Here is a 15454-nt window from a genome sequence, read left to right as displayed (position 1 = left end):
CTGACTGTGAGAAGAATGGATGATTTTCAAAGAATCATAGAATGGTTGAGGTTGGAAGAGACCCTAAAGATCATCCAGTTCCAACCCCCCCGCCATGGGCAGGGACAGGGCCTTTCCTCCCTATCTCTTTTGTTTCCAATCTCTCCTGCTCTGCATTAGGCTCTCACACAGGAAAGTGCTTAGGGCACCCTTGAGAAGAGGATGGAGCAGCCAAAATGCCCAAAATTCCCAAAATTCCCTAATGTGAGGTCAGTGAAGCACCTCAGTGGGATTGGGGGGATGGGGAGAAATCACAGCCCCCCCACCCTGCAGCTGCTGGGACAGCAAAGGAAGGTGACATTTTTCATTCTCCCTGCGACAAGGGTACACTCCTCTTGGAAAGGAGCACTCATCACCCAGTTCCAAACTGTGCAAGCAAGCAGGATTCTATCCAGTGGTTTACAGGAAAGGGATTGCAAGTGGGAAATAGAAGTTTACATGGCCTTTGCAGCAAGGACATGAGGCCCTTGCCAAGGGCCAAGTCCTTGGAAGCAACATTGAAAAAAATCATAAAAAAATAGCAGTTTGGAGCAGGGAACAGGTGTTAATAAGACAGTTTTAAATATCAATTGTCTCAGAAGTTAAAAAGTGTATCAGAGAAACAGAAATTGCAAAGGAAAAAAAAAGAAATCTCCTTTCCCCCTTTTTAATGTCTTCTGTTCAGGAAACATATTCCTTCTTTTTCCAATGGAAGTGGGCTAGATTTAAAAGAACAAAATAAAAATAAAATGCACATAGGAAAAAAGGCAGAAAGAAATTAGAGGTGGTTACATCCCCTACAAAATAGTGAGGAAATTAAATGTTCACCAAGCCTAGGGTGAAGTAAAATTCCCTTGCCCAGTGATTTGGCACTAAAATTTACTTCACCAATTTTGAAGGGTCTTCCTCATGTTACAATCAGTTTGTGTGTAGGCCTATTAAAAATTCTTGAGGTTTCTGAGGAAAAAAAAATATAATTCAGGACAGATACCACCCATAACTGATTACTAAGTCCCTAAATTTTCTGAAGCCATCCCAGTGGCCCACTTGTGCTGGGTTTAAACCTATGCTATTTCATTTTGAATGCATGGCAAGGGCTTTTCCCTTGTTAGGCAGATGCACTAACGGTACCCACAGCACTCAGAAAAAGCAAAGTTCATTATCTCACCCACAGCCAGGCACACACAGAGTTCCACATGGCACACAAGCAGCACCTGGGCACAGAGGCTGCCCAATGCCCCCCCAGGCCAGCATGTGTGCAGAATACACTCATATAATGAACACAGGCTGCATCGAAGATAACATGGTTTATTTCTTCATGATATTCAGATTAAAATGTATCAATGTATTTATCACAATACTACATTTTAGGACAAAATCATCAGTGCTTTGAAAGTCTTCATAATGTTTATTCATTATAAATAGTAAATATTTACTGAACTTTTTACATGAAAGACATTTGTTTTTTGTTTTCTTTTTTTGATTTTTTTTGTTTCTTTGTTTGGGTTTTTCTTTTTTTTACAACACATTTTGTTGTAGAGGCTGCAACACAAAGATAATATTTCATTTTTCCATCACCCTTAAGACCATTGTGTGAACTAACCTCTGTACTGAACCTAGTCTAACTCACTACTTCATAGTCCTTAACTCTAAAAGGAATGTATTTGTGTTCTGCCTCCCTCTTTGTTCCAAGAATAGAGAGAAATAAATAATCCCACCTTCCATCATCCTCTTCCTCTCAACATCACAAAACACAAATTTATTGACATTCTAAAATGTCACAATGCAAACTTCTTGTAAACCTTGGTTCCTATAATTATACTGTCTATATTGGATATTGCTGTATAATTTAAACAGATGTCTCAAATACAGGTCCATCTCTGTCTATGTCCTGTACAGCACTAAAAAACATGTAAACTTAATCATTTCTTCCTATTGTTTCCTGAAGATGACCTTTAAATCATGGTTAGCAAGCTGGATTTCAGTAATCCAGCAGACTGCAACATTTCTGTATTTTATCATCAGGAATTATGCACTGCAAAAATAAAAGTACCTGCAAAAATATAGTTCTGATTCTATATCTATGACTTTGGATGATCCCAAAGTTTGTGTGAGGTACACAGTATTGCACATTGCTAGGCAGTTATGAAAAATCAGTCGCGTTGTTGGCGGGGTTTTTTGTCTCCCCTATTTGTTTAAAAAGGTAAAACACACTGGGAAAACACATACAAAAAGGTAAAATCTGGATTTCATGTTACACAAGATCTCCTCTCTTGGTAAAGCCAAACCTGTGAGTGACATTTCTTGACAAGGTGATTACAAAGCACAGCAAGGTAACCAATGAGTTGCTCGGGAAATCTTTCACACTTATCCATCTTCCTAAGGACAGTGGCATTTCCTCTTGATGGCAATTTCCAGTGTGTACAGTGAGAGGCTCTTCCAACCTTGCTTCAGAAACTGAGCTGTTTTAAAGTTAGACTAAAGTCAGCACTGGATGTCAGATGAGTCAGAGTACACAGAGCTCAACTGCTCTAAGTTTAGTTTCAAAATGTTCCGTTTGTCCCAATCAATGCACATTAATTTCAACAACAACAAAAAAATGGAATGTTTGCCAGGCTGTGATGTTAAATACTGCTCTGTTTTGTATACCCACTCATAATGAAGCATGTCACATTTATTCATTATTGCTTTTGGCCTTTGTCTTCTGAATAGCTTTGTCCAGCCTTCAAAAGTCTACTAAAAGCTATGACTGGAGAGAATATAACAAGCTTGTTTCTCTCAGTGGGACTGCCCCAGTTTAGGCTGCACCGTGTTGAGAAGATCCCTCATATCCAAGCCTTGGAGTGAAACCGGAAAACAAGACCAGCTTTAACTTGAAGTGGACAGTTCATTTATGCAATATCTGGCTTCAGATAATGAAAGGCACCTGCAAAAAAGCAAAAGAAGCTTTTTAAGTCATGCTGTGACAACCTCACAGCATGGGGCCATGCCAACTACAGGTTGACAATGTCATATTTAATACTGATGTATCAAAGGAAAGGGACTAATATTTTTATTCCTAGGACAAGTTTGACAAAACTCTATGTATCTGGGATTATATACTGTAATGATTCTTGAGCTGACCTCATTAAGAACATGTGTTTCTAATAGTGGAATGCCAGCGGTTATTTCATTTTGGACAACTCTTATGTTTTACCTAATGGCAATCAGGTTTCATGTCTCAACAATTAATAACATCAAGATGTTGTTGACATCACTTAAGAAAATAATTATGCAGCAGAAATCCCGCTCGAACAATCAGCTATCTCACCAGTGCATGGCTTGGAGGAGAAGTAGCAGTGAGCCCTGAGGATCTCTGCTCAGAACTCCCTTCCTCACAGACAGACAGACAGACAGCTAGCTCAGGCTGTGGGCAGCTCAGTGCCCTTCCCAGTGCCAGTGTGCCATACTCACTTTGGCCGTACTGGCCGTACTGGTAGCCCGTGACGGGGTCCATGCTGTATCCCGTGGTGCTGTAGGTTGGTGGGCAGTAGGACTGGGATGTGGGCAGGCTGTCTAAGCTCTTCATGTGCTCTAACCTCTGGCTGCAGCTGGCTGACACAGTGGTGGTGGGCTCCAGGCCCCCAGTGAGAGGGGACAGGGCATAATCAGTTTGGGGCTGGTGAGGCACACCACCGTGGTTAGTCAGGAGTCCCATTACCTAGAAAGTAGAAAAATAGAAAGAGTTAAAATAGATTAAGAACTCCATTGCTTTCAGAACCACAGAAGTTCTCAAATCTATAATTTGATTTCCTAAACCAGGTAGACTTGATACTTGAACTGTGCTTTGAGTAGCTAATCCCAAGAGGAAGTAGAATTCGATTGCATCATCCACCAAAAGAAAATCTGATGGCTAGCAAGCAATAAGACATGATACTGGGGCAAATAAGGAATAAATTTTAACTTTTATGGTTTTAGAGTGCCTGATCTCAGCCCCAGCTGGGAGTTCTGCAGATGTTCTTGCTTGAGGATGAAATGATAAGAGAATAGAAAGAGAACAAAGTTTAACCATGATGTCATGCATGATCTACAAACATAAAAAGCTGTGAAAAAGCTGACACAATTTTCTTCTCCAAGATCAGCAACCATTACAGTGAAATCAGTTTGGAGCACATCCCAGTAGCACTACTGGTGGAGGTAACAAAGAACACCACAGAATCCTGATGTTCTGGAGTAGGGAAAGGGGCAGAGCAGCTGTACCCCCACTGCTGCATGCCCTGTGAGCTGTAAAGAAGTGTGTGCAAGAGTAAAGTGCTGGTTATCATTAAAGCAGTCATTGATTCCAACATCTGAGTTAGATGACACAACAGAAAGGGTCAGGCACTCCAGAGCAACTTCAAGTTAGCTGTGACTCCTTTCTTAAACTGCTTCTACAGGGACAGTTACGAAATCAGTAGCTGAAAAGAGTTTACTGGAAAATACATGCTTGTCCCTATAAAAGCCCAGCCCCCCAGGCCATAATTTCCAGTAGAAGAGCAAGAAATAATTTCAAAAGCATCTGCATTTTTAAGCACAAAACTACAGAGAAACTTCTTGTTCAAAAATCTCTCCCGCTATAAGTTGCTGAACATTTCCTCTCCTGGTACACCACTGTAGAACATTTTAAAAGTAAGCGTATGACTGAGATTTGCTTACTTTTTGCTGAAATAAATTGCACTTCAGAGCCTGACAAGCATTCTGCAGCTTCTAATAGACGGGTGACATACAGCTTCTGCCAAAACTGCATATTGTGATAATTTACAAGCTGTTCTTGCTCCAAAAAAGTATTACAATTATCTGACATGTGCTATTTGATAATCATTTTGCTTTGCAGCAATTCTTGCCATAAACTAAAGAAAGTTTTTTAAAAATGGAGTCTATTTTTATAGACTAAATTAAACCTCATAAAAACAGATCTGTTTCCTGAGGTTCTGATACTCCTCCTGAAATTGTACTTATTTTCCATCACAAACTAAAAAGTATTGTTATTGCAGGGAGCTTGTGCTTCCAGCTCTGAGTTGTTTGCTTTTTTGTTAGCTTGGGTTTTTTTTATTTAATAAACAGATGAAATATGATCCAGAGATAGTGATTTGGGTAGGAAAGAAGACCTACCCAGTTTTTACACATCTGATTAGGAAAAGAGCAGGCGGTAGAAACAGAGCAGCTCAAAAGGAGAAACCCAGATCCCTGCATTGAAAACATACAATATGTTTGCATCAAATGCACCCAAGATATCTCACTGAAAAAAAATTGCTGAGAAAGAAGTTCAGTTACTACACATAGCACTGGAATGTTCACTTCTGATTCACTGGGCTGAAAAACATTAATTTAACCAGTGGTATTTGCTGAATGTTTCACAAACTGAAGTATTCATGCAAAAACAAATTACAAAATATATCTAAAGACTGCATTCAGATATTGAAATCTTATGACTTTCAAATAGTTTTTTATAAACTTTTGTTTATAAAAACAAGATTAATTTGGATTTAGGATGTAAGATATTTTCTATTTACTTCAACAAATACATTCAATGCCCAAAAACTGTTAAAAGACAATAATAATATTTTTTCTTACGAAAAAATAATAAATATATAAATAAATAATTATAAATAATAATAAAGATAATAATTGTGGTTAGTAATAAAACAACTCTGAAATCACCACAGATTGAAAAATCATGTTATCTGTACATTTTGTGCCAAAACTCCCCAAAAGTTGAAAATACTGGGCTCTCAAGTTTTTGTTCTAATAATTCGTTGTGAAAACTTTAAAATTTCTATTATTTTAGCAAGCTTTTCTCTTTCAGAACTTCAAAATATTTTTCTTGTAACTTTGGAATTTGATATGGTCCAAAATGTAGCATGGTTAATGACCTGACATGCATCAGCAGGACACAGCATTAGAACCGATGTTCATTCAGGTTCTATTAATCCTTGTCCTTTGAAATTAACACTAGTAGAGTTAAAAGAGAAAGAACTAAAAAAAAATAAAGGGATAACTTAAACATTTACATTGAAAATTACTACTTTGGGAAATATTTATGTTGGCAGGAGTATAACGGTTTTGACTACGGTTTAAATTGCACAGGGGTTTGTCAGAAATCTCAAGTGGACAGCCCTTTGCATTGCCGTGCAGGGCCAGTGTGACACCGATATTTGCAGGACTTCCCCACGTTTTGCTCCAAGTTCAAGAGCAGAGAGAAGGGGCTGGGCTGGGCTCATGTCCCACGGGAGCTCCTCTGTGCCTCAGGGCTCTCACATCGCTGCCTTGGCTGCCAGCACTTTTAGAACCAATTGCTAATTTGGGTAAATAACTATTTTACCAACTGCGGATTTCAACCAGAGGTTTGTTTTAATTTAATGTTTTCAATAGAATAAAGCCTGAGACAAAATTTGGACTTTGCCAGCAAAAAGAGTGAGCTCAAAAACTTTCGGATTGGAAGCTATTTTAAAATTGGAGATTTGTCTTGGAATTTAAACTGAGTCCATACAGAATCTCAAATGTCACTCAAACATCAGTAGCAACTCTATTTGGATTGAGATTTCTTTTCTTTGAAAAATGAAAATTATCATTTAGTGAGATTTATTTAACTTTTTAAATTAGAATCTAATTAGGCATAATTTTACTAAGTGGGTGTGCACCTAGTAAATATTCTGGAGCAGAACTCACTGAGCTGTCTGTCGCTGAGCTGGAGAAAACTGAAGTCTGAACAGTAACCAACTTCCCAGAAATATCTTCCTCAGAAGCCTTCAGAATCATCCTGCAGTTGATTAGTATCTAAATAATTCGATTTTTGGTCATGTCTGTTTTGAAAGCTCCAAGGGAAGTAGCCCCAGGGCAGGAGCCTTTGCTACGGTATGTGCCATGACCTTCTCACCCATACAAGGAGTTACAGGAAGGGCATGGCTAACTTTCACCTAATCAATTAGAAATCCATTAACGGGCCATGTCTGCAAGTTGCTCAGCATCCTCAGCTTAGCTGCACAGGAGACACACAAGGATCTGGATTTTACAGCTCAGATCTTCTGTGGGTATGAAGCAGAATAGTTCTAAGTAAACGGATATGATTGCTTTAGACTAGTTAAGGTAGAAAATAAAGTTATTCAATCTCTATACCATCCAAATTACTGGAAAATATGTGCTTCCTTCTAAATCACTTTGGGAAAGCTAAATTAGTAAGTATCAGCCTCACTGACCCAGAATCCAAGGGCTGAGCTAACACTGCATTAAAGTGATACAATAACTATTCTATTTCTTTTAGAGAAAACTCCCATAAACACAAAACAAAAATCAGATTGAAGTTTTTTAACTACATATATTTTGCTCTCACCTTCTACAAAACACACATAGGAATGTTAAGGCACAGTCTTTGTGCTTATACAATAAAATACAGTATATAATTGATTAAATCACTCTATTAGAAAACAAAGGTGAAATTAGGAATAAGTAAAGGGAACACAGTGGACTGCTCCGACCAAAGTCTGCAGGAAAGTTTTTAGAGAACACATCTGAAGCAACCCTAAATATTCATTAGGACAAATCCCTTGCTGGTGGAGTCAGCATGGAATCACCAGCTGAGGGTACCATCGAGAAAGAGAACGAGGGATGAAAGCCTTAAAGGCATGAATACAATGTCTGGTCCATTATCAGCTGCTGGAAATAATTCTATTATCACCAAAATAAAGGCCATTAAACTACATTTTAAAAAAGCTTATTTTATTGAAATGAAACATTCTGGCTGTTAACATGGTTAGTATTTGAGAATGCAGGACCCTCCATAGGCACAATAAAATTCTCATATGTTTTAATTCATTTACGCATGCTTGTGTTTAATATGCTTTGTGACCATGCCTGCAATTAATATGATTTATGAGAAAAGAACATGTGCAATATTTTTTTGGGTACAGTGATACTATTTTTCCCCTCCTGTGAATGAAAGATTTAATGAAACAGCTCAAGGAAAATGGCTGGCAGTTAACATATTAAGTTGAACTGACAGAACCATGAGTAAACTTTAGCACCGTTAATGATATCCTCTTATCTGACCCTGACACATTTGCAGCATGTAATTTACAGAAGCTCTGTCCAGGGAATCTTGACAAATGCTCCTAACAATGTCAGGGCAATGTTCCATTCTAATGTAAAACAGATGTGGGTCAGATACCCTCATTCATCACTAACACTGAAAATTTTAAACTCCTTCCGAGATGAATGGCATTACCTGCTGTTAGCTCTCTTCACTGTAGAGAAATCTCTCAAAAAACAAAATATTGCCTAAGAATGAACCCAAAAAAAGGATTGTTATCACTCACTATAATGAGTGGTTTTAGAGGATTAATTAATTAGCTATATGGATCTATAGCTATAGGATCCTAGAACCACACTGCTGATTCATTTTATATATATGAATATTTCTATTGAATACAAGAAACCTGACAGAAAGCAATTTTTGCCAAATGGCAAGACCTGGCAACCACTTGCTTGGTTAATGAAAATAAGAGAAAATATACTGACTTTGGACATTGATAATCTGACGCTCTGCATACTCATATCAATGAGACCTGATACTGATTTCACACCACCAGGTACCACTGGTACCTACACTGGAATTAGAGAAGGTGCACTGGTGCTCATTTAGGATAATTAAGAGGATAACTTGATTCTTTCATCAAATACATTTTTACCTACAGACAATTGCCAATTTTCAAAGCATTATTACAGTCTGTCACAAAACTCATGTCTTTTTAAAGTGCTATATCACAGAGTCCCAGAACCTGGTACATCACGAAAATAATTCTAAGATCAGCTAATTCTTGAGCCCCTGAAAAGAAACCAAAGATCACTGAAAAGGCAAAACAAAGCTCAAAGATGAACATATAATTTATGAATATATAAGCATATCTATGCAATTAAACATCTCCCAGCTTTTTCAGGCAGCCCCAGAGACTGGAGTCGCATGACTTTAAATGCTCAACTATGGCAATATTACTCAAAAGAATTCATTAAAAGCCTAAATTTGGTATTAGGTTGCTGTTTGCCTGTGAACTCTCCTCCTTCCACCTTCCATTCAGCCCCAAACACAAAAGAAGGATTCTGGCTATTCTGAACACCAGCCCAGCTGTCACTAGCTCAGCTCTCACACACCTTCCCTCAACAATTGGGATGTATGGATTTGTTATGGCTGAAAGCAAAACAAACCAAAAGAGAAAAGTTAAGGTGGACATTCAAAAAGATACAGTTTAAACAGTCACCTGTTTATTTTTCTGCTATATTAATGTATTTAGTAAATATGTTATTTACAAATATATACTTCTATAAAATATAGAATATTTTATATAAAATATGAGTATATAAAATAAATAATTAATATAAAATAAATAGTACTTGTAGTTATTTTTTACTCACTAACAATTACAATACTATTGAATCTCATCTATTTTTCTCAGAGAAACAACAAATAATAAACCCCATTGTCTGAACTTTAAAAAAAGAAGAAAGAACAAAAACTCGTGGTCATGAAGATTATATCATGTGAATTAACTTTCTTACTCACTAAGGATTCCATGCCCTGTCTCATGTTCTTGGGTCAATAAGCAAAGAGCTCTCAAAGCCAAGTGCATCGTGCCAAAGATCATAAGCTTCTCATTGCTGTGGGACTTGAACCCAAATGAAATGTTTCTGTGGGCAACCAGCTCAAGGTAATCCAACAGAAGGTATGGGGAAAAGTATAATGAATTAATAGTTGCTTTTTTTCATTGCTCTTGTCCCCCTTAATGAGGGAATGAAAACTTTTAGCCCTGGTTCCTGTGGCTCCCCTAAAAACAGAGTTAATAAGACAATATGAACATATCTAACCGATTCGACAGCTGCCATCGGTTCCATACGTCAGGTTAATGAAAACCAAGTGCTCCCAAAGACTTTAGAGAAGCCCATCGCCTAAGATCCACCTCACCAAAAGGAGTTCAGGGTAACTCTGAAACTCAGGCAGTGAAATGTTTTGACAGTAGAAGAAAGAAACCTTGAAAGAGCTTGCCTCTGTACTACTGTTCATGGAAAAGTTTGGGATTTTCTTATCAAGATTATTCCTGAGCTCCAGGTAATGGCATGAAACTGCAAACTTTGTTAAAGGCTGTTATGATCTCCTACACAGCCAATTCAATATTCAATCCACTTCCCATTTTCAAACTGCAGCCTTTAAAGCTACAGGTTTGATTCAATTATGGGGGAGAAGGCAAAGAAGAGGAAACAGTAGATCTGTGAAGTTTTCTAAAGGACAAGGAGGAAAAACAATTATGCCTAGCAGGAGACAGGTTACACATGTTTGTTCTTCTCCTGGTAAAATCTTAAAACTGAAGTGCTGTTTAAGCCTGGATTATCCTAGGTTAAACAGGTTAAATATCCGACAGGTTAAGTATCCTAGAAGTTAAATATCCTACAGGTGAAATACAGGAAGCACACAAACTCACAAAGCAGCAATCCCAGCAGAGTATTGCTGCTCCACCTGGATCCACAGCAGCCAGAGCAGCACTCTCCAAACCAGCAAACTGCCTGACCTGGTGTAGGGAAAACTCTGCTCTCTGACACTAATAAAAAGCACATGAGGAGGTCAGGGGATGCTGATGTACACCGGAAAAGCCTTTTTCCTTATCTTAAATGAAGCAGTTCAAAATACTGATATCCTGTCTTTAAAACAATCTGCCCTTCACCAAGGCCATCCACCTGAAGCTGGGAGACAAGTGTTTCTGCAGTCACTGCTCTGCTTCAGAGCAAAAAGTCAGTGATGGCCACTAATCATAAAGTGCCATGCCAATCCAAAAGCATGCCTAAGTCCTGTGTACATACATTAACATCCAGATATGCTGTCCCCTCATAATTCTGAGTTAAAAAACATTTGTTAAAAGAAAATTCACTGAGCAAGTAAAACCTAATTTGAAAAGGAAATACAATATTGCCATAAATGTATTCATGAAAGGCAAGAAGCTGCATAATAGGCATAGAAAACATAAAAATATGCAATTTACATATATTACACACTAATAATCTCTTTTCTGACATTATATTTAAAGAGCCCTGGCTGAGATGGCATGCTAGCAGTTGAGTTGCTTTTTCATGAAATACAAACACTCCAGGCTGCCATCTCCCCAAGACATTAATCCCTGACTTTTTTCAGCAAAAGTCAACCCGTTGCATGCCTGCAAGACAGAGGTTCTCTCACCACATCCAGGTAGTAATGAATAAACCAGATGAGCAAGGAGAATAATCAGTCATCTGAAGGACAGCTGCAGATCTTGTCTTGATGTTAAAAAGTATTAAACAAGGCGGAACTCTTTCTGTTCTCTTATATTTTTACACAAGATCAACAACTTTTCAACACTCGGCTTGCAAGACAGCTATGTAGTGGAGCATTTTTCTTCCAAGAACTGAGAAATACAGTCCCCTCTCATGCCAAAATTCAAGGCTAACACAATAATAATAAAATAACATCGCCCTAGGTGTCTCTGATTGTCTGCTACCTTCATCAGTGTTTGCCTTAAACACCATATTTGTCCATCATATTCAAGAAAAAAGTCAGAATGGAACCATTCTACATAGAAAATAAAGATTCCCTGGTGTCTTTGTGTCAGACCCCCATTTGTAATAAATTGATGACAAAGAGGAGAGAGAGGTTTAAGTCTGCTAAGAATACGATCCTGTGTATCTTAGTATTAGATTTCATTCTGTATGTTCTAAGGATGGGGTTTTTTAATCACAAAATATTATCTGGGCTTCAGACAAAGCCCCCCTTCCCCCTCCCTGCTACAGCCACCATAAATTCAGCTTTAGACTCAGTTTGTCAGGAGCACTTGCCAGCAAGAGACACATGGATGGGTGGAAACATTATGTTAATTACTCACACACCCAGATTTATTGTGGTCAAAAATGCACTGGCTAGTAAATAGACCCTCTCTCTTTCTCATCTAAATTCCATGCACACAGGCAGGGCAGTGCATCATGCCCACTCAGCAGGAAAACTCCTGTTTCCCTTTTTCATGAAACCCCGAATGCAGAGCTGGCTTTCAACTTTACCTTACCTCAGCCTCTCTTCCAGCACCTCAGGAAGAGCCCTGAGGAAGCATGGAGAGGGGATGCACAGTGACACACCCCACAACTAAGGGACATTTCACACACCAACATTGTGACCAGCAGCTCAGGCTCCTTTGGGCATCAAGAGTTTCACTGGTTTACTACAGTCCCACAATTTGCTGCACACAATTTACATGTTTCAGGCTGTATTATTGCTTTATATAAACACAAAGTCTGAATGTGTCACTTTATACATCTCTATATTTTAGGCATGTCTCTAACTCATTCTTTAGGCACCAAAACTGATATAGAGGAATTGTTGGCAATGCCACATGAATTCAGGTCTGGGTTTTTAATTTGTTTTCTTGATGGGAAGATTTTTAAGATCTGTTGAAGGTAATCATTTAGTTGCCAAGAAGTTGTTTCAAATCTAAATGGATATAAGTATTCTCCTCTATGCACTGAGCAAGGAAAGTATGAGGTCAATTTTAAAGGGGTCAGCATCCCCTAAACCCAGCTGTACCTGTTAGTAGAGCTGCTGGACACAGCCAGAAGTGCTAAGTACTGGGTTAGAAAAAGGCTTCAGAAGTCTAAGGAAAACAAATAAACAAACAATAAAACAACAGAAGTCTCCTAGGGTAAAGACAGGGCTAGGTGTAAAAAGGACAGAATCTCCTTTTGATTACATCAAACCTCAAATCAGCAAGACTTTGGCAGGAGGAGACCTGGCCTCACATTTTTGTCCCATTTCACCCAGCCATCACAAGATTTCTTTACTGTTGTTGTGCTCCACTTCTGTGTCACAGACAATAAAAGCTTTGTGAAAGGGGAAAAAAAGAGATCACATTTTCCATAGCCAGAACCAACACATATTTAAACTGACAATAACAACTAATTTTTATGGATTAACATTGAAAACCCGATAGATAATTATGTCAAAAATGTGGAAGTCTTGCACACTATGAAACTAGCCATTAAAAAAAAAAGAAACAACTAATATAATGTCATGGATTTTGATGAAGTTTGCATTTAGAAATCAGAATTCTTTCAAACAAAATCTATTCAAGTCTTGTTGGAAGTACATCCGTTTGTTTTTCTGTTGGCATTTTTTTCCTGAGGTTTCAAGCCATGAAGTTTTGTACCACACTCCATGCTATAGGAATCTGTGAATCTTAATTACATTTACCGTTACAAAAAAGGGTTTATGAACTTTTGCCTTTGGGCAAAAATGTTTATTTCATTGCCTTTGTTATTCATTCTTTTCAACTCCAGAGCCTTTGAACTTTTCAGCTGCACAGAGTTATCACCGTTGCACAGGAACCAGGAACTGCACTCCCGAGATGCAAACCACAAGTTGAAGAAAACGAAGGAGGCAAAGATATACGAGTCGTTATTTTGGCCACCCTTTGTGCCATTAAAATCTCATTTTCTGCCTATTAGAATGCCCTCTCCCTGCTTAGGCAGTGGTGATAGTCAGTGATTAGTGTGTAATTGAGTATAATTGTCTTTTCACTTTTCATTTGTGTCATTCTGAGCTTCTCTCTGTTTTTCTAACCACTGAGAGGAAAAAAAGGCAGAACGCAGATAAAGCTGTTAAAACTCTCACTTTCAGCCCTGAAGAGATTCCTGATTGTAATTATAGATTGCATCTTCTTTGTGACTCCTCAGAATTTAGTGGACATCTCTTTCCAAGCACCTGGGCAAAGCTCTTGTTAATAAAATAGACTACCATCTATTCGAGCTTTAACTAATAATGTCAGCTTCAGACAGATGCCATGTGTAGGAAAATGTAACCAATCTTTTGACACTCAATTATCAAGGCAATTTATTAACCTGATTTCCTTAAAAGAGCTCACGCAAATTAGAAAAACAATTATGGTATTCATGCATTTATATATTGCCAAAGAGCAGTAATACTTCTAATTTATGTATTTATAACTCGATTACAGCTCATCTCAATACACATTGCTCAGTCCTTGGAAGTCTTCTCATACATCTTGCCCATAATTTTCCTGGACAACTTGGTAAAATCTTGATGATGTTATTTTAATGAGATATTTTATTCACAGAAAAAATACAAGCTCTGTTTTCTGTACCTAGTCATGGATCTGCAGGAGAAGAGCAGTACATTACAAATGCTCGACAATTGGATGCAAACATGAAGTCTGCAGGATTCCATTATAAATCAGTTGAAATTAAATATAAGCTATGACTCTTTATTCAGCCAGTAGAAGGAAAAAAAATTAAAACAAAAAAAAAAGGAAACTAGCAAACTGAAATCATGTGGCTTATATAAAGAATACATTATGGTTTAAATTTGGCAATTCATTATACTGTGGCCTGAGGGAATAGACTCTTTGGTTCTGGTATACAGCAAATCCTCTGTCTGAAAACACAGGACTGACCTGAGGTGAGAGGCCATTGCCAATGGCAGGGTTCATGGGATTGGAGGGCCCGGACGGAGGCACAAAGCTGTCTGTATAGCTGGAAAATCCGTGCCTGGTGCTGGGCAGGCAGTAGGCAGAGCTGCTCTCGGGGTTCGAAGGGAGGCTGCTTTGGTGTACAGTGCTTGGAGGGAGAGGCTGAGGTCTATGGACGGTGCTGCTTGGATCAGACACGGCTGGAAGCAGAAGAAATATGTTGATATGTTTTCTTCCTTTATTCTGGCATAATAAGTTCATTATGTGAAGCTCAGCTTAAGAGAACTGCATCAGAACCTGCATCTAAATACTGGTTAAGTAAAAAAGTAAAGCTATAATATTGCTGGATATTTAACCAGCCTGTCAGCTTACACAAAAAAATCCTAAACAGACTGTAAATACCATAACAACAGGCATGCAGTTTTCAGACAACCTTTAGTGAGCACATATTGACAGCAATATTTTTTTAAATATGTCTATATATAAAAATAAAGGAAAATATTTTATTTAATTATAAGACTGGCTTTCCTCTCCTGCTCACAGCTCAGAAATCCCATCATGGCTTGTATCAAGTCAAGCAATGGATGGGAGAAACCCTGGGCTTCGAAAAATTCCATCAATTAGAACCTCCACTGAGAGTTAGGATCCAAATCTCAAGGAGGAAGCAATAAGAAGACACAAATTATTTTATTAAATATTGTTCATAAGGTTTTTATTTAATACTAAAATTTAACAAAGCATACTTTTGAGGGTCTGTTCCCTCCCACTCAAATCCATCAAAGATCACAGAATTTCTGATAACATTAAGAAAAATTTTTACCCTACTGAGACTGACTACTGACTGATGTGAGACAAGGTGGTCTGAATAGCTGTGTTTTCCACCCCCAGATAAATATTCAGAGTATTTACAGAAGTTCCAATGCTCCATCAATGAT

The 15454-nt window shown here is 38.1% G+C and overlaps 1 protein-coding gene across 4 annotated transcripts in view; it reads right to left on the bottom strand.

Annotated features, from left to right (window-relative positions):
• Positions 1-1337: 1337 nt before the first annotated feature.
• Positions 1338-15454, bottom strand: part of PAX3 (paired box 3) — a 74711-nt gene continuing 60594 nt past the window's right edge. For all 4 annotated transcript variants that reach the window (XM_059479215.1, XM_059479212.1, XM_059479214.1 and 1 more), the window contains 3 exons: positions 14505-14719; positions 3472-3718; positions 1338-2944 (listed from right to left, as the gene is read on the bottom strand). In XM_059479215.1, the coding sequence (XP_059335198.1) occupies positions 2910-2944; positions 3472-3718; positions 14505-14719 (497 nt within the window). In that variant the 3' untranslated portion in view covers positions 1338-2909. The remainder of the gene's footprint in view (positions 2945-3471; positions 3719-14504; positions 14720-15454) is intronic.

Source organism: Ammospiza nelsoni, chromosome 10 (assembly GCF_027579445.1).
Source record: "Ammospiza nelsoni isolate bAmmNel1 chromosome 10, bAmmNel1.pri, whole genome shotgun sequence".
Taxonomy (NCBI): domain Eukaryota; kingdom Metazoa; phylum Chordata; class Aves; order Passeriformes; family Passerellidae; genus Ammospiza; species Ammospiza nelsoni.
Note: the sequence above shows the minus strand (reverse complement) of the source record. Positions and strands in the feature narration are given on the sequence as shown.